This window comes from Scomber japonicus, chromosome 3 (genome assembly GCF_027409825.1).
Source record: "Scomber japonicus isolate fScoJap1 chromosome 3, fScoJap1.pri, whole genome shotgun sequence".
Lineage (NCBI taxonomy): Eukaryota > Metazoa > Chordata > Actinopteri > Scombriformes > Scombridae > Scomber > Scomber japonicus.
In genome coordinates, this window is record NC_070580.1 from 4,592,454 (window position 1) to 4,611,131 (window position 18,678).

General features: G+C 37.1%; 1 protein-coding gene across 2 annotated transcripts; it reads left to right on the forward strand.

The window, feature by feature from the left end:
• The first annotated feature begins 1,814 nt into the window (after positions 1 to 1,814).
• Positions 1,815 to 17,203, forward strand: si:ch73-267c23.10 (serine incorporator 1). 2 transcript variants are annotated; one of them, XM_053315401.1, is made up of 10 exons: positions 1,815 to 1,998; positions 6,237 to 6,398; positions 8,292 to 8,485; positions 11,329 to 11,408; positions 11,504 to 11,641; positions 11,922 to 12,091; positions 12,818 to 12,908; positions 13,402 to 13,603; positions 15,101 to 15,328; positions 16,741 to 17,203. In XM_053315401.1, the coding sequence occupies exons 1-10, from the start codon at positions 1,960 to 1,962 to the stop codon at positions 16,874 to 16,876; spliced, it is 1,440 nt and encodes a 479-aa protein (XP_053171376.1). In that variant the 5' UTR covers positions 1,815 to 1,959; the 3' UTR covers positions 16,877 to 17,203. The 2 variants fall into 2 exon arrangements, with proteins under 2 accessions (XP_053171376.1, XP_053171377.1); XM_053315402.1 differs by having other exon boundaries at positions 1,960 to 1,989.
• Positions 17,204 to 18,678: the final 1,475 nt, after the last annotated feature.

Sequence of the window (18,678 nt, forward strand, 5' to 3'; positions counted from 1 at the left end):
CATAATATGCAAAGGATGGGCCCACGAAGGATGCACCCCTGGCAAATCAGTGTACGTATGTCAGAACTGCGACCCAGATGAGGAGTCTGACTAGTTAGGTCAGGTTTTGTTTGAGATTTTATGACTGGATGTTCCAGGACTGACTAGTGAGGTAAGGTATTGTTTGAAATGTTTTAATAGATCTTCCATGATTAGTTTGGGACTAGTTTAATGTTGCATAATGTTTTATGTCAAGGTTTATTCACATTCAAGTAAAAAAATAACAAGAATAATTTTGTCCTTGTTTTATTAATTGCAAAATCCAGTGTGACATCTTACCCCATATAGTGTGACAACTCACCCATTGGCGGGGCAACTTGTCACATGTTCACAACCTGTATTTGATTGCTTATAACTCTGCACTGACACAAGATATGAACATGATATGAATACAAAATATATACCTGAGACTTTTGTCTTTCATCTGGTACACATTTGTTTTATATATGATGTATTGATTCCAAGAAATATATAAGAGAGTAAAAAGTGTGACAACAAGCCCCGGTCTCCCCTACTTAAGTAGAGTTTTGAGGTAGTTGTATGTTGAGGAAGTTCCAATGAGAAGCAAAGAAATAAATGTTGTTAATACGAAAATTTGCCTTTGCATTATTTATTGGTAAAGAATCGAAGTATCGGTCAGAATATCTTCAAAGACACGTGAATGCTCCTAACACAGAGGTTCAGGGTTTGATGGAGAGAAATACACAGTGAGCCATTTTAATCCCTTAGGTTGCCCTTCAGTTAGCAGACAGCAGCATCGGGTGCAGCTTGTTCCAGACTTAGATAAGAGTTTTGCTTTGTATTTCTACTTCCACTGCCTGTTTGGAAAATAAACACAGCATGAAACTTATCACGTTAGACTTCAGAGAGAGAGAGAGAGATCTGTCTTTGTCCCAATAAGGAGTCACAAGGTCACAACCTGTGTGGTCCTGAACGTGTTAAGTATCACGTTATAACGTTATACCGTGATATTGAAACTGACTTGCTTCTGTAAATCCATCCTCTAATGACTTATTCTAAGTCATACATCGATATTACTGTAAATTCTATTATTTCCTCATTTATTCCCAATGTAGATGAGAAATGCTCTAGTTGTAATAATAATGTAGAATCCTTAGAAAATGTTTTTGTTCAATGTATAGCCTATATGCGACTATGTTTTGGACTGACTTTCAAGTGGATCTTAAAACATATCTCAAGAAGGACATCACTCTTAAAGAACATGATTTCTTACTCATATTCAACAATCCTCATTTTTCCAGCAACGAACAATTTGTCATTAATTTGCTCATTATTTTAGCCAAATTCTTCATTCAAACTGACCTAAACATTTATTTTCAAACCCTACTAAATCTAACAACCTGTAATAAAAAATGAACCAAACTTCATTCATGCAAACATTTCAACTTTTTATATGAAAAATTGAACCTCTTGTGTGTCTTTATTTGCGGTATTTAATTGTGTCATTGTGTCATGTTATTCAGTGTTCACACAAAAATGACTTTCATTTGCTTTATTTTGTTATTGTTGTTTTTGTTTGTTTATTATTCTTTTTTATATTGTGTTGTTATGCTGTGTTATAACATTAATACAATATTGTTCATCAACAATCTAAATAAAAGTTTTTTAAAAATTCAAAAGAATGATCAATGCACAGGTCACAACTGTCAACGCCGTAATGACGTAATCCATCCTGGCGCGCGCACAGTCGCACTGAGCGGAAAAAACACAACTGTCGCGCGCAAGCCAAGCACGGAGCACTTGTGGCAGCCTATTAACATTCATACCGCTGCTGACAACCTGCCTGACACACGGCCGTTTGCTAGTTTAGTATTTAAAATTCAGCCTGGAGGGTCAGAGGAGAGGAGCGAGAGGAACAACACGGATTCACCGACACTCCTGGACTGAAAGTTGACAGTCATGGGAGCTGTTTTGGGGGCCTTTTCCTTCGCCGGCTGCGTAAGTTGTAATATTTGGGAATATGAACTGTGTCATCTACCTTGTTTTAAACTGATTTAAAGTAAAGGTGACGTCATGACGAGTAATAGCTAAGCAACAGGTAGTCTTTCTACAGCTCAGCATACCGCTCTCCTGTAACGTTAGCAAACTCCATCCATATATCTACTGCTCCCATCGCTTTTGAGCCAGTATTGAACACAGAGTAACTTAGTGGCTTTATTAGTAAAAGCAGCTTTCATTTTTGGTACATTTTCTGCCCAGTGTAGTCGTTTCATTCTGTTCTCACCCGCCTGACAGCTTGTGTTTTTCAACCAAAGTCAATTCAAATATGTGTCACTTTAAGTGCTCTTTACTCTTTTACCAAGCTTTGTCAATGAAACGTTCAGACGTCGAATAACAATAACATAATCTATAGCTAGTGGAAGAAAGTCGTATTAGCCTAACCTTTTGTCTTAGTTGAAATATTGTTGAATAAAATGCCCAGGAGATATTCCCAAATGTGTGTTGACATTTTTTTAAAGGCATTTCACATAGCTTCCTCTAGTCTATATTGTCTGTAGCCTACTGTACACATGGGCTAATTAAAATGTGCTTATTTCATTAAAGAGGAATGAGACTTTTACTCGTATTGACCACTGGACAGAGTCTCAATAATGTGTTACAATTTGTTAACGTGCTGATAGTCGTTAATATTAACATTAACATGAGGGAGTGAAAGCAGAAGTTGAAGCCCACAGTAAAGTAAAAGGTTAATCATAACACAGTTGGTCATCTGCTTACACGTGATTAATTGGATTAACTGTGCTTTGTTGCCTTGTTGTAAGACCAACAAGCTTAATACTCACAAACACAACAACAGAATGGACACAGATAGATGGAGGGCAATAGTAGCCTATGTATTTATACAAAAGAGAGAGAGAGAGAGAGAGAGAGAGAGAGAAGAACAACAGTTACTAAAAAAGATCTCTAGAATAAGAATGAAAGTCTAAAGATGCCAGGTAACGCAATTGTTAAATTATTATTTGAGCTATTTATCTATTCATGTTAGCCCTTCCCTAATATAAAATGTCAGAAAATGAGTAAATATTCATCACAAGTTGTCCAATAATCAAATAACTCAGGTGGTGATTTACAGTGATTTTTGAAAAAGAGAAAAACATCAGATTCCTTCATTCCTCAGCAAATATTTGGGATGTATATTTGATTATTAGATTAAATAATTAGTAAATTATCAAAATGATCAACAGCTTGACAAATACTGCCGTACTTTCAAAGTGACTCTGAGGCACAAGCAAAATGAAGACTGTGCTTCTGTCAATTTTGTTGCTTAGAAATTTCCGGGCTGTATTTTGGTTCAGGTCAGGACAGAGAGTGACCCGGTTGGTTGGTTGGTGGATTGGTTGGTTGGTTGGTCATGTGCTGGTTGTGTGTCATTTGACACACATTAGCATGGCCTATCTGTGGCTTTGCTAAGCTGTCCTTGTCTGGCCTGGGTATTAACACGTTGACAATCTTCCGGGTCTCCGTATCTCTTGACTCCTCTCAGTGGTTAGAGCACTTAAAGCACTCTAATAGTGGTAGTGTATGTAGGTCAAGGAGCTCTGCCTGTTTTTAATGAAGTGAAAGTTACTTAATGTAAGCCACTCATAGCCTCCCTCATATGTATGTACCCTTCACTTTTATTTTGAATTCATGTTTTCTGTAGTTTAAATGCCTGCCTCTCAAATCTGAATCAGTGGTTGTTACAAAAATAACATTTCTTTTCACCTGTGTCAGTTTTACACAATTCCAATAACGAGTGCAAGCAGCTTTACAACAGGAGCCAATGAAAGCAAGGATATACAAGCCTCAGACAGCCTTTAAAGGACATGTAATGTAATATTTTTCTTATTATCCACAAATCCCTTTTATAAGACCAAAACACTATTGTCTTGTATTGTCTGTCTAATATATCTTATTCCTTTGAGATCTGCATTGTTGGCCAAAACATATTAAAAACACTGTTGCACACAAGTTCCTTTATTATCATGAACACACACACTGTAGTTTATTTTGACACACACACACACACACACACACACACACACTTGAACACGCATCATCCTGCTGCTGGAAATACTAACCAATGCACTACCAGAGTTGACCAGAGTGTTTATATGTTGTGGGTGAGAGCCACATACAGCATCACAAACCACAGAGTGACACACTAACACATTGTTTGTTAACAATTATAAAAATATAAAATCATACATCTAAAAAGCTGTAAACTTTTAAGATTTATATTTATGTTCCAAAATGACTGTCTGAATAAATCTGCTGAGAAGTGAAGCTTACAGTTAAAGAATGATGTTACACTATGATTACACATCTTGTTTTATAGCCGTAATGAAATGGCCCAGTCTCAATGACTATATCTGTCCATCACTGAGTCAATCATTCACTGACTGATGACATACAAGTACTATACAATTAAATAAACTTACATAAAGCCACACATCTTAAAAATGCTGCTATGGTAACCAAATGATGTACAAATTAAAAGCCCTGTAGTGTTTCACAGTTATTCAGCCATATAGGTTATGAGCTATAGTCTTGTTTTTCATGTTTACTGTGGCTGAGACCACAAACCTCCTGGCTTTCGCTAGTTTACTGTAAATGCATGTGGCTGGTTGTACATATGCGTTTGCAGGGAGTGCTATGACACCTCAGTATATGACTGATTTTAGACATCCTACTTCCTGTAAACTCTGGAGGTCTGTACTGGTTGCCAACTGAAACGGCGGTTTCATTTCAGCAGCAGAAAATGCTTGAAAATGATATATGATACATAATGAATGTAAATGTTCCACATACATGCATGCCAGTGGAATTAGATGATACAGTTGTTACACTGACACTACAAATTACCATGACTCTAAACAGTATCTCCATATCTGTTGGTTTACTTTTTTTTTTTTAATTATTATTATTATTATTTCGACAGATAATGAACATATTACCACACATATATCAACACCCAAAACCCAGATTAAATACACACACTCACACTCACACCCACTTACACACACAAACTAAGAAGGTCTCAATATCTGTCTCTAATTTATTCAACACAGTCTCCTCCATAGCTTCATAATCAGAGGATTTTTACTGTTGGGAACTATAGCAAATTATTTATCTTTGCTTTGGTTGTGACAGATTATTATTTTTCCTCATCTGTTCATCAGTCAGCTATTTTCTTTGTTATAAAATAGCAGATTTTCCACATTTGAGCAGCTGAAATCAGTGAATTTTGGCATTTTTTGCTTATGAAATGATATAAACATACAGTATGCTTTCACATTTAGTCTATATTGCCAGAATATAAATGCTGTTTCTATTTCGTTGTTGTTGTTTTTAAGTGTTTCCATCATTTATTTGCTGTAACCCAGCTGACTGCAAGACATGCTGATTGGACTATGTATGGAAATGAAATATGGGAGATAAGTTCTTTATATTAGGTGGAGTACTATTAAAATAAAAATAAATATTCTAAAAAATAGTTGCATCTTTTCACAGTGTATTTCTGTCTGTTTACACTGCTGTAAAGTCTGGCTGAGGATTTATTGCAAGTGAAAGAGAAAACTGGCAGAACATGCAGTCCTCATTGAGTACACAGTCCTCTGAACACTTCATTCTCTAATCATCACTCCTACAGCTGACATGCAAGGTCAGTCTTAACTGAGAGATTCTTTTTTCTGTGAGAATCTCACAGCTCCCGAAGAAATTATATTTGTACTCCATAGTCAAGGTCTGCAAACTAACAATGGACTGCTGCTAGATAAATTCAGGAGTTTAAGAGGGGCCAAATAGATGAATTCAATCCTTTAGTTCAGCCAAAGGCCAGTGATCAGGTTAGTGATTGTCAGATGACTTTCAGATCATGCTTTGACAATGTCATTTCTCTTGTGTCTAATCACATGTATGAGAAGCCAACATCCTTCTATCAAAAAATACATGTTTTTTATGTTCTGATTATATATCTGTCACTGTTCTTCACAGCTTTAATACAGTATGACATCGGTTCATTGTAGAATTCCTCATATTACCAAAAAAGAACAGCACCAAAACAAGCTTTACATTTCTATGGCTCAAAACATCTCAAAGCATAGTAGGAATACAATGCTATTCCTCTTTCTGCCCCTGTCCTTTCAGATGCTGAATGTCTGGCTTTATGTGTGTGTGTTTGTGTGTGTGTGTAGGTGCCATGCCTGTGCAGCAGTGCTACATGTCTGGCGTGCAGCTGCTGTCCAACCAGCAGGAACTCCACAGTGACAAGAGTCATCTACGCCTTCATCCTGCTGCTGGGGACCATCGTTGCCTGCATCATGCTGTCGCCCGGTGTGGACCAGCAGCTCAAAAGGGTATGACAGCAAATGTAACGGTTTAATTCACCCTGGGCCAAGCACTCAGGATAAATCAGCCCATTATACTGAGACATTACAAGACATCACAGGTGGTGTCTTATCAGTGCATGAGTGGGAAACCGGTCAGCAGCACTTTCACACACTATGAGAGAGATACATTGTTTACACCAAGCCATGCAAAGAGCACAGGTTTCCTTTCAAAAGACTAAAAGTAGATATGAAACTACAATGAATATTATTTCTCTACTACACATCCCCACTTGTTCATTTAATGAACAAATACAATCAATATACAATAGTCAAACATTAAAGACATCAAACACACATAGATTTCTGAGGCAGAAACATAGCACACAGAAGCAACTTTTTTTTTAAACTCATGACGCTTTCAACCAAAATGTCAGAAAGAAGCCAGTGTTGAGTCTCAGGGGGGGGGGGGGGGGGGGGGGGGGGGGGGGCAGAGTAAGTCCCCTCCTGTCCATGAATAGATGCGTCCTCTCAGGAATGCAGTTTTTTTTGTTTGTTTTTTTGCATTTACCAATTGCATGATTCCTAATTTTCATACTTGATTGTAGCTTTAGTTTTCTGAAAGTGAAACAAGCAGAATGATACTTAACATAATGTTAATGTTATCAAAGATCTTGGAATTGTGTTTGTGGTACATTTCTTGGCTTAAAGGGAGTGAAATAAAAGTCTAATTAATGTACAACAGCACATATTGTGATACACACACATTATATCATACAATAGTGTTGTTAGGCCTAAGACTACATATAAGTACATTTACAGGCTTTTACAGATGAAATTAGATAAAAATAAATGAAATGATTTTAAATCCATCTGTGCATTACACAGTGCAACTCTGCTCAGCACTTTTTTACTGAATAATGAACAGAAAAACATTTATTTAACATACTCAGTAGTTAAGAAAGCATTCAGGCATGTGTTTGATGAAAAATGATGACTTAAACTTATTTTCAGTGTTGATTCTGTGGGGTCAAATTGGTCAATCTGGCTTTTAGCAGTTGTTCAAAAAGTTTTTCAGAGTCTCAAAAATCACCAGGAGTCTTCAAAGTTGAGCGCAGTAGAGTTTTATTGCCGGCAGCAAAACCCGAGACCAAATACACAGACAAAGTCTATGATGAAATGATCTAATATACAATGTCAGTGTCCCCTTTTTATACCCTAAACACTGCTGAGGTCTGTGGTTCTTTTGTGGAAATGTACCCAAACCCCTCCAACACATTTGACTTGGTTCATATACGGGTCATGTGCCCAAATATGGTCATCCTAGGTTAGTATTTTTTTCCATACAAGCTCTTGCACCTTGGCCACTGGCCTTGAAACTTAAAAAGTTCTAGCATTCAGCCAGATCCTCCCAGCGACACCTGCACCTAGCCCCCTCCTCACACACACTCTCTGCCCACAACACTGACTCAGTTCAAAATATACCATTATGTTTTGCTTTTTCTCTTACTGCAATTTTTTAAAGAATAATATAAAATGATGTAGATTTGGTTATATGTTTCACACACATTTCTTTTGTTTACATTTCACATCTGTGAGTTAAAATGCAGCAAACTCAATCAGTTAGTGTACTTTAAATCAGCAGGTGTGGAGTAAACATACTTCATCCTTAACCCTTCATCTTAATGTCTAGTATAGCCATTATTAAATCTGCTTATCATCACAAGGATCATTTATACACCACAGTTCATTTCTGTATTATTTACTTGATTTGGTGCTTCATTACCAGTTACTTTTGATTAGATGTGACTTGTTTTGACCGAGTAGACACCTGACTTAAATTGGGTCAGTTAGCGATTCATAATGTTGGCCTGATAGATGCTTTATAAAGTGTAAATGTGACTTCCTGTGCTGTTTCTGTAGATCCCAGGCTTCTGTGAAAATGGAACAGGCCCTTCTATCCCCGAAATTCAGGCTGATTTCAACTGTCAAATGTTTGTGGGCTACAAGGCAGTGTACCGCGTCTGCTTCGGCATGAGTATGTGGTTCCTGGGTTTTGCCATTCTTATGCTTAACATCAAGAACAGCAAAGACCACCGTGCTGCTATCCACAACGGGTAAGTACCACCAGCAACACACACTGAATATTACCAACACAGATAGATGTGCCACCACTGAGTCCTGTTTCTACTTTTGAAAACTACCAGACTGGACTTTCAAGTACAGAGACAAAACTCCACCTTCACTCTGTAACATTAGGTCAGAGTTGTTATGATAAGTTATACAATATGTTGTTCAGCAGGTGGCCTTTGTCCTGCACTTACCTTTGAAGTCTTCAGATACAGTACATAATTACATTTGCAACATTCATTTCCATTATCAATCTATAGTACATTACTAGTATACTGAGTCTGTTTTTCATTATTTATGTAGTTTCATCTACTTTATAAATATAACAATACATACTATCACATTACCAGAGCTTAAAATGATGTTCTTTAGTTTCTTTACATTGTGATAGTGGAAAACTGACATACAAGAAAACAGATAAGATACACATATAAAGCAGATAATAGTAATTAAACATGTGACAGTGAAGGTCAAGAAGCCACAGGTTTATGTAATGGACTCCTCCTCCCCCGAAACAAGAAAAAAAGTAATAAACGGAACATGATTTAGCAAAATACAAAGAAAATAAATGACATTAAGAAACACATAAAATGAACAGAAGAGTTCAGCAATCAGCAGACAGTAAATATATCAAAGGAAATAAATACATACTGTATATTAAATACAATTAAAAAAAATAAAGAATTAAAAGTCATTATGAATGCATTCTTTTGTGCAACCTGGCAAACTTTACAGGTCTATATGAAGAAACACTCAACTCTCCTTCTTTGTAAGTTCAGTGCAGTGCACAGGTGCTGCAACCTCCAAACTGATACATGATATTATTACACATTATATACAATATTGACCTTATATTTTTGCATGAATCACTAATCACTAAGCCATCCGTCACATCTTCTAAGCCATCCTTCACATCTTGCAAAGCTGCACCAGAATGCAAATATCAGACAGTGAAGCATCATTTCAGTGCATGTGATCTGTAGAGCTTTGAACAGGAAAACCTACAACTGCATATTCTGTGTAAAGTTTACATCCTTCCTCTGCTATTAAATGAGCAGCTCTCATAGTTTGTCCCACTTAAAATCTGGCAGTGTGTGAGATTCTGTTGTTTTTGCCTTGTGACAGTCAAATGATCATCTAAATGTTACACTTAACCCTCGTATTGTCTTTGTTTTTACTACGCACCTTTTGTCCTCCCGGGTCAAATTGACCCGGTTTTGTTCAACTGTTTATAAAGTATGTAGTATAAAATGATCACCAATTTTTTTGTTTCACCTTTTCAGTGAACTTGTTTCCAACACATTAACATATATTTTACACTTATTTTTGTAATATATGGTATGATAGACCACATTTACATAAAATTATACCTAATTTTTTAGTTAAAAAAGCAGAAATTCTGAATTATTTTCACTATGGTTTTGATCAGAGGCACACAAGTGGATGAAATACCACAGATTGTTATATGTCAAAGTTTAATCAGGATATTGTTTTGAAACCACTTTTTTTAATGGCAGCAAATAGTCACACCTGTTGTCCTCCCGGGTCAATTTGACCCGGTCTTGTTGGACTGTTTATAAAGCATGAAGTATAAAATGATCACACTATTCTGTGTTACACCTTTTAATCAACTTGTTTCCAACACATAACCACAGATTTTACATATTCTTTTTGTAATGTATGGTGTGGTAGACCTCATTTACATGAAATGTCAAATTGACCTGTCTAATTCGACTGTTTATAAAGCAGAAAGTGTCAAATGATCACTACATTCTGTTGCATAGTTTTAGCCCACTTCATTCCAACTCATTACCACATATTTTAAACTTATTTTACACCTCTTATTCTTTTTATTATGCTTAATTTATGAACAGTAAACCTCATTTACATGAAATTATACCATGCTTTTGAATAAAATAAGCAGAAATTATTACTTATTTTTGGATAACCACTGACACTCCAAAGGGGTCAAAATGAGGTCAAGAGGATGTAATATTGTGTAGGTCATCTTCATCATGCTGTGAAATGTGAAATGCCCCAAGGGTGCTATACACTCTGTCTTTTGTTTATTGTCATCTTGTCCCCAATTGGGGAAAGGCATATCAAAGGTGTGGCTTGTGTTTTGGTCCAATGTAAAAGCCCAGTGCTTTGAAGTGTGTTTGAGTGTGTGTAGCCCCATGTAGATAGATCAGAATTGTGATGAAATCAGGTTTACACACCTGTCGCTTTGAAATTGTGTGCATGTGTGTGGGTGTGTGTGTGTGTGTGTGTGTGTGTGTGTGTGTGTGTGTGTGTGTGTAGCCGCATGTAGGTAGATCAGAAGTTGTAATGAAATCAGGTTTACACATCTGTAGCTTTGGAGTTGTGTGTGTGTGTGTGTGTGTGTGGGGGGGGGTGTGTTAGAGGTAATTTTTTTGTGTGTGTGGGGGTGTGTGTGTGTATATGTTCATTGTGCTGGAAAGCGCAATAGCGTGGGAAGACCATAGGTGCTATAAATTTTAATAAAACACACATAATTTAACAAAAATATTCATAATTAATTGTACTTGCAAAGAGCATAGTCTGGGACCATCCATGTAATTTTGAGGCAATTATATATAAGAAAACCAAAGTTATGACATATTAACTGTTGACCCGAAGACAACAGGAGGGTTAAAAGAAATGTTTTGGACATTGTTTGACTTTTAGGGTCTCTGATTAAACATGTTCTTTTTACAACGCAATCAAAAATAGAAAATATGTTAGAATTGTGTGATTGAAGCAGTTTTTATCACATGTTTGTTTATGGGTTTTCTTTCTGTATAATCATTCAGTGACTATTTGTTTCCAGATTTTGGTTCTTCAAGTTGGCTGCTTTGGTGGCAGTTATGGTCGGTGCCTTTTACATTCCAGATGGGCCTTTCACCTACAGTAAGAACTTTCATCATGCTATCCAGTATATGTGTATCCAGAGTTTTGATATAATGATGAGACATTGAATGACTCGTGTGCCTCTGTTGTCACAGCGTGGTTTATTGTGGGCTGCGGTGGAGCTTTCTGTTTCATTCTGATCCAGCTGGTGTTGCTGGTGGACTTTGCTCACTCCTGGAACGAGTCGTGGGTGGAAAAGATGGAGAACAGCAACTCAAAAGGCTGGTATGCAGGTCAGTGAGTCAAGCTGTGCCCCTGTTACAAGTTGTATACAACTTCTTACTGTGCTCACACTTTCGAATGACAACATGCTGACTAAAATAGCTCAATTTTTGAATGTAGTTTGGATGGATGGAACTACAGTACTGTTTCATGACTGAAAAAAGAACAACTGAAATAAGAGAACGCATAGATCATATAAAAACGTAGACGTTTATGTAAATATAGATTTCTTGTTTGCCTATTAATAATATTTATGTGTAATTTTCTTCCTTCTCCACATTCTGCTTTCAGCTTTGCTGGCGGTCACAATCTTCAACTACATCCTGTCATTTATTGCCATTGTGCTGTTCTTCATCTTCTACACCAAGCCTGACCAATGCTTCATTAACAAGTTCTTCATCAGCTTCAACATGTTGCTCTGTGCGGTGGCCTCGGTGGTCTCTGTGTTGCCTAAAGTACAGGTACAGTGTTACAGTGATGAATCAAATGACTGCATGGATGCATTATAGGAAACACATGTAAAATCTACTTTTATTTAGTAGGAAACACTGTGCAGTATAATAATAATACTCTCAAAAATGAGTTAAATTTATACCCTCTTATTTAGATTTTTATTACTGACCTTACTGTTTTTTATGTGTGCTTCACCTGTGTGTTAGACTGACAGGCATCTTAGTTTTGTGTTTATGTAATCATTTGAAATCTCAAAATATACTGGAGTCATCTTTTCAGTGCTACATTGTTGTAATATTATCTTTTCAAATGACATTTCTTCACTTCTAACCTTCACTTATGAGCTCACACACTCATTTTAAAATAAAGTGTTACGTTAAAGTGTAAAGTTGTTACATTTGAGAGGATTCGATCAAAAAGTAAACAATAAATTACACGTAATAGAGATCTACATTCATGTTGGCCAGAATTGAGATAAGGTCTGTAATAACCTTTACTCAAGGTCCACTGACTGGCTTTTTCACTACTTTCAACCACATCTCACAATCTCCATCTATAGAGTTTGTGCAGTAATCATGGTGAGTATGAGTATTTCTATTTCCAAAATCATGAAATATAGTTCCTCATGCTTCTTTTTGAGATAATACATAAACATAGTTTAACATACATGCACACGTGTAGAAAGTTATTATGATTTCATAGATGTATGACTGTGTTGTCTCTGTGTGTCTCAGGAGTCTCAGCCACGTTCAGGTCTTCTGCAGTCCTCCATCCTTACCCTGTACACCATGTTTCTGACCTGGTCTGCCATGAATAACGAGCCTGGTGAGAATGTTTACTGCTTTCTTGAAATATTCCAGTAATAATCACGATAGTTATGCAGTGATGGGCTGCTGAATTAACAGGCAGTTATTAGCCTCAGACAAGACACAGAAATATGTCTGTAGTATGTGTTCATGTGTAATGACAGCTTTTTTATCTTTTTATGTTATTTGACTGTGATTTATAGCTTTAGCTAGTTATGCTTTTGGTTGTTCTTCTCAATATGCATGGTGCATGTTACACTTCCGGCAGCATGACATACTGTAGTTAATTGATTTCTCTACATACAAAGCATTACTACTAATTTGTTATGGTTTAAGTGTAAATTTCATGTTAGTTTCATGGATCTCATGTCCTGTGCTTGCAATTATTTTTCCCAAGAACAACTATGAAAGCATGTGAAAGTCAGAAACATGCACACATATGAGATCTTATATTTTCTATGAGTGTGAATCTTTGTGGATTTAAAATATTTGCTTGTTTATTTTTCCTCCAGACCGAGCATGTAACCCCAGCCTGCTGGGTATCTTCCAGCAGATCACTGCCCCCACACCGGCCCCTATGGAGATGGAGAACCAGACAGCTGTGATGATTTTAGGAACAGAAGAACCCGTCCTGACGTCACCGTACCTGCAATGGTGGGACGCTCAGAGCATCGTGGGGCTTGGTTTATTTGTCCTGTGCATCCTTTACTCCAGGTAGGATTATTATCACTGGGTAAGATATGAAACATTAGTATTCATATTCAGAACTTCCTGTCAGCTGCACAGTTTTCACATGGAAGTAATTTCCAGGAAGTGGTCCTAGTTCAGTTGTGGTTTTGCAGTGTGCAGGCATTGATAGTTGGAATGAAAGGATTGGTAACTGATTATTGATGGGCCTCACACCGCTAACAGCCTGTGTGACTGGTTCAGATTCTCACTGAGCAAAAAAATAGAAAAATATGAGCACAGTCCTTTCAGTCCAGCTCATGTAATGGTTATAGGCTCTCTAAGGGAAAAATGTTTTTGAACTCATGGGCGTCACAGGACCTTCACTTCACAGCTCCACTCAGCATTATCCCTGGAGGCTCCATTACAATGCAAGCCCTCTTCACATTGACAAACATAAAATAAAACATATGATATAACCATCATTAGATCAATATTTACAGTATTGTAAATAGAAAACAAAAGTAAATCCATTGTCTATTTAGTATCAGTTTAATTATATTACATGACATGGGCTTTAAGTAGTGTTAGGGAATTTTCCATCATTAATGTGCACTGGGTCAAACTAGGCTTTGTGGTCATAGCAAGGCCTCACCAAATGATAGGTTTAGACACTGTCTCCTCTTGAGATAGTGGTAAACAGTGAGTCTGCTCCTTTTGGGGAAAACATGAGGCACTCTGATAGTGTTGCTATAGCAGCCGAGGTCAGATATGTGTTTGACTGTTTTCTCTGAATGGGGTAGAGGTAACTGGAGTCAGAGGTTTGATAGTGTTGGATGGAGGACAAGACATCCTGGACTCCTGTCTACTCTCTCCATTGATGTATGGGCTGCATAATTAAAATCACTATCAAGTAGCAATTATTTTCATTATCTGTTGTTTATTTTCTCAATTAATCATTGTTTTTTGGTGCATAAAATGTTTCCAAAAGCCCAGGATGATGTCCTCAAATGTCTACAACCCAGAGATATTCAGTTTACTGGTTTACTGTCAAAGAGGAACAAAAAAAAAACAGGAAAATATTCACAAGCTAAAGCTAAACACTTTTTCTTAAAAATGAGTCAAAAGGATGAATTAGTTATCAAAATAGATGTTGATTAATAGTTGTTGTTTCCAAGTTCAAGAATGAACTGTGAAAATCAGCTTTTAAGCCAACAACATGGACATGTCCTTAAAGACAACAACAACTAAACAGACTTGAGGATGGATTTTTTTTGTCAGCTACACCAATACAGTTCAGTTTAAGTAACACAACTGCACTTCAGCATACTTGCTACTTCCTGTAGGTAGGTGAAACTGACAACATAAGTGTCCAATCACAGCAAAGAATGTGATGAGTATATTTCAGTAGAAGTGTAAATGCTTTTTCTGTTTGGTCAGTCTGTTAGTTTCCTCACATGTTCTTATTTCCTGTACTAAAAAAACAGTAAGTTGTTTTTTTTTAATTGGACACACAGCATCCATCTATCTCTGCTTTGCCCTCAGTATCCGTTCGTCCAGCACCAGCCAGGTGAACAAGCTCACCATGGCCTCCAAAGACTCAGCCATCTTGGATGAGAGCAGCAGCAGCCCTGACATATCAGAGGAGGTGTCTGGACCCAGGAGGGTGCTGGACAATGAGCAGGACATAGTCCAGTACAGCTACTCCTTCTTCCACTTCATGCTCTTCCTGGCCTCACTCTACATCATGATGACCCTCACCAACTGGTACAGGTCAGTACTGTCCCCCACCTCAATACTCAGTTCAGACTAACAAAGTAAACAGCACAGCTCTGCAACAGAAAATGTACTATTGTGTCTAACTATTGCACTACATAGCATCCATATATGCTGCTGCTAACAACACATACAGCACTGCTCTGTTGTTTTTCCTGCTTTCAATCAGAACACTCAGACATCATTTATAACTATTACCATAGCAAATGTTTTAAGAAGAATCAAATATTAGATTACACTTTTGACACAAGCTCAAGGTGAACATTTAAGGTGCTGTTATTCTATGTTTTGCTTACTCTCAAAAAGTCCCATGAAAAGACCAAAACCAGTAATGTGTTAGACCATCTCTCAATATTGTCTGAACTCTCTAAACTGTCTGTGATCTTCAGTCCCACCAAAATACTTAAAAATAGTATAAAAAAGTAGTAAAAAAGTATACTTAAAAATAAAAATGTCCTGACAGCTCGCATGGAGCTCAGGTTCATCCATAAATTCTGCTTTATTATAAACAATCCCACATATAAACTTGAGTCTGTGTGTAACAGGTGATCTTTGTAAATGTGCAAATGAACATTAATTGCCATTAGATCCGGATCGATCTGGTGTTAATGAAGTTACCACTGCTGTATCGCGTGCGTAAATGCGCACAGCCCTTTTTATCAATTTGGAGACACACTCATTGTTTCAGCTGCTGAATGATGCTGCAGCCAGCTGTGACATACAGCCACCTGCGTGTTGCTCTCAGCTGCAGATTAGCGCAGATTAGGTAGAAATAAAATGTAGCAGATAACGGTGCAAATACTGCACAATGCACAGTGTTGTAACATTCAGGTAAAAGCTGTGATGAAACAGCGCCTGGCCCGCTGGCTGTGTGGAGTCTGAGTCGGAGTTTTCTTTGACTTTGACTCTTTGACTATTGAAAGTGTTCGGTGACCAGTGACTCAGTGTCAGATCAACACATTATAGTCATATCAGTGGAGAGCAGTAATGTGCGCTACAAACTGTCATCAAACTGTTATCAACTCAAGCTCTCTTATAACTGCGTCTTTGGAAGTGACACAGGGAGTAACAAACATCCCTACCAACGTTTACGTTCAATGTGTGTGTGAAGTGTGCGTATGTGCGCCCGCTGCACTCGTCCTCGCGGTATCATCCTCTACTCAGACCATTGTGGATCAGAGAGATAATTTCCCTTTTGCTCTGCTCACATTTGGGACTTTTACAGTGCAGGGTAGTATAATGTTCTTTATTGTAAAATGTGTTTTAAAATTGTAAGCCTTTTGTAAGTAGTGAGATTCATCTCTGGTACCACATTTTGATGTAGATTCAAGTTGTTTTCTCCATCTTTTAAATATGATGAGCAAGTGAAGAATGATGAAAGACCTGTTGTTGTGTTTTCCTCTTGGCAGTCCTAATGCAGATTACACCGTAACCAGCAAGTGGCCTACAGTGTGGGTGAAGATCACCTCCAGCTGGATGTGTTTGGCCCTGTACATCTGGACCCTGCTGGCCCCCATGATCCTCACCAACCGAGACTTCAGCTGATCAGCATCCGCTCTGTCTCTGACTCTACTTTGTCCTCCACAAATCTTCTTTTTTTACCTACACTCCAGCCATACTGCTACATCTTACTGTCAAATTGAAAGTGGAATCATTTTATTTTATACATTTAGTTCAGGTTTCATTTCATTATTTTTGGTTATTAATGATTCAGAGGTGCCATAACAGCTGCTTCATATGAAGGTATTTACTGTAGTGATTTTATATGTAGAATCAAAGGATAGGTCTCTAAATGCTTCACTCATAGAGACTGAGGACAATCTCCCAAATGTCATTATTAAAACAATTCAAGTTAAAGCAAAACCTATATTGCAGAACCAATCCAAAGTCTTTAGGGCGGTCCCCGGACTTCAGTAGATGGAGATCTCTGACTATCTGGCATCACAACACTGTTTTATAGCAGTCACAACAGCTGCTTGTCCACCCAAACACAATCACACGTTTTCTACTGAAGCACAAAAACACACCAAGACCAAAAGTGAATAAACCACAAGGTCCAAAATAAAACAGTCTTACATTTTGAGATGATGTGATTGTTGTTGTTCAGATTAAATCAAGCAATTCCTTCTTTATTCTTTGTATTATATAAATAAATATATCAATGTTTTAGAAATGTCAGTATTACAATCAACATGATTACAGCACTGAGGGCTGGTTTGTGACCTGCATACAGTAGTGAGCTGATATAGTACGCTGCTATTTATGCCTTTTAATGCCTTATATGTCTGTTAAAATATATGAATATATTGAGAGAAATATGACATACACAACTGCTCATAAACATGATACATTACTGCAATATGACTTAAAGACTATTTAACTTTCTGCCAAATATTCACAGACCAAGATATTCAATGTAAAGGTGTCTTTGAGATGTTATGGTTTCAGGTTGTAAAATAGAATTAACAGAAGTGACATGAATACACAGATACAATCCAAATATCCGTTTAAAGGTGATTATTTTATTTTCTGTGCATCAGTGTGACTCCAAATAGTAGCTTTGATATTTATCATGATTTTACTTGTAAATAATGTATTTTTTAATCCTGAATACAGTTGTGTTTTGTAAGAAATGTCAGTGTTATATGAATGACCAAATGTGTTTTAAGTATATGAATCAAACCAGACCAACACTGACCAAATGCCTTTACTGTAGTTATTATGTGGCATGCTGTGTGTGTGTGTGTGTGTGTGTGTGTGTGTGTGTGTGTGTGTGTGTGTGTGTGTGTGTGTGTGTGTGTGTGTGTGTGTGTGTGTGTATGTGTGACTGTAAGCAGACTGTGTAGTGCTTCTACTGTTTCTGATTTATAGTTGTTTATGTTTGCTTTTGTCACAGCAGAGATGAATGTGCAGAACACACTGGATGCATTTTGGACTCAGAAGTTCATTTAGCTTGCAAGATAAAAAGTGATACATTATTTTTACCAGCAACATCATATGCTATATTCTCATTTAAATGTATTGTTTATTTTTTTTCCTTATTGTTTCCTCATATTGAGACATTCTTCTGAGATTTTTTTTAATGTACACCAGTAATTATTTCTATGATGTGGTGATCTGTACTGATAAGCACTTCCACTGTGTGCGGATATGAAGGCAATATGTTTTGAAAACTGCACGGGAGCTTTAGGGATTTCACACTTTTTTATGTGTTCAGTAATATGTTAAAATTAGTATATTAGTAGTCTGGCTCTTTACAGCATGTTAAGCACACTGAAACTCTGTTGTGACTTAAAGCAACATCTGTGAGAGAATAAAAGCGATATTAAAAAACTTTTTTTTTTATC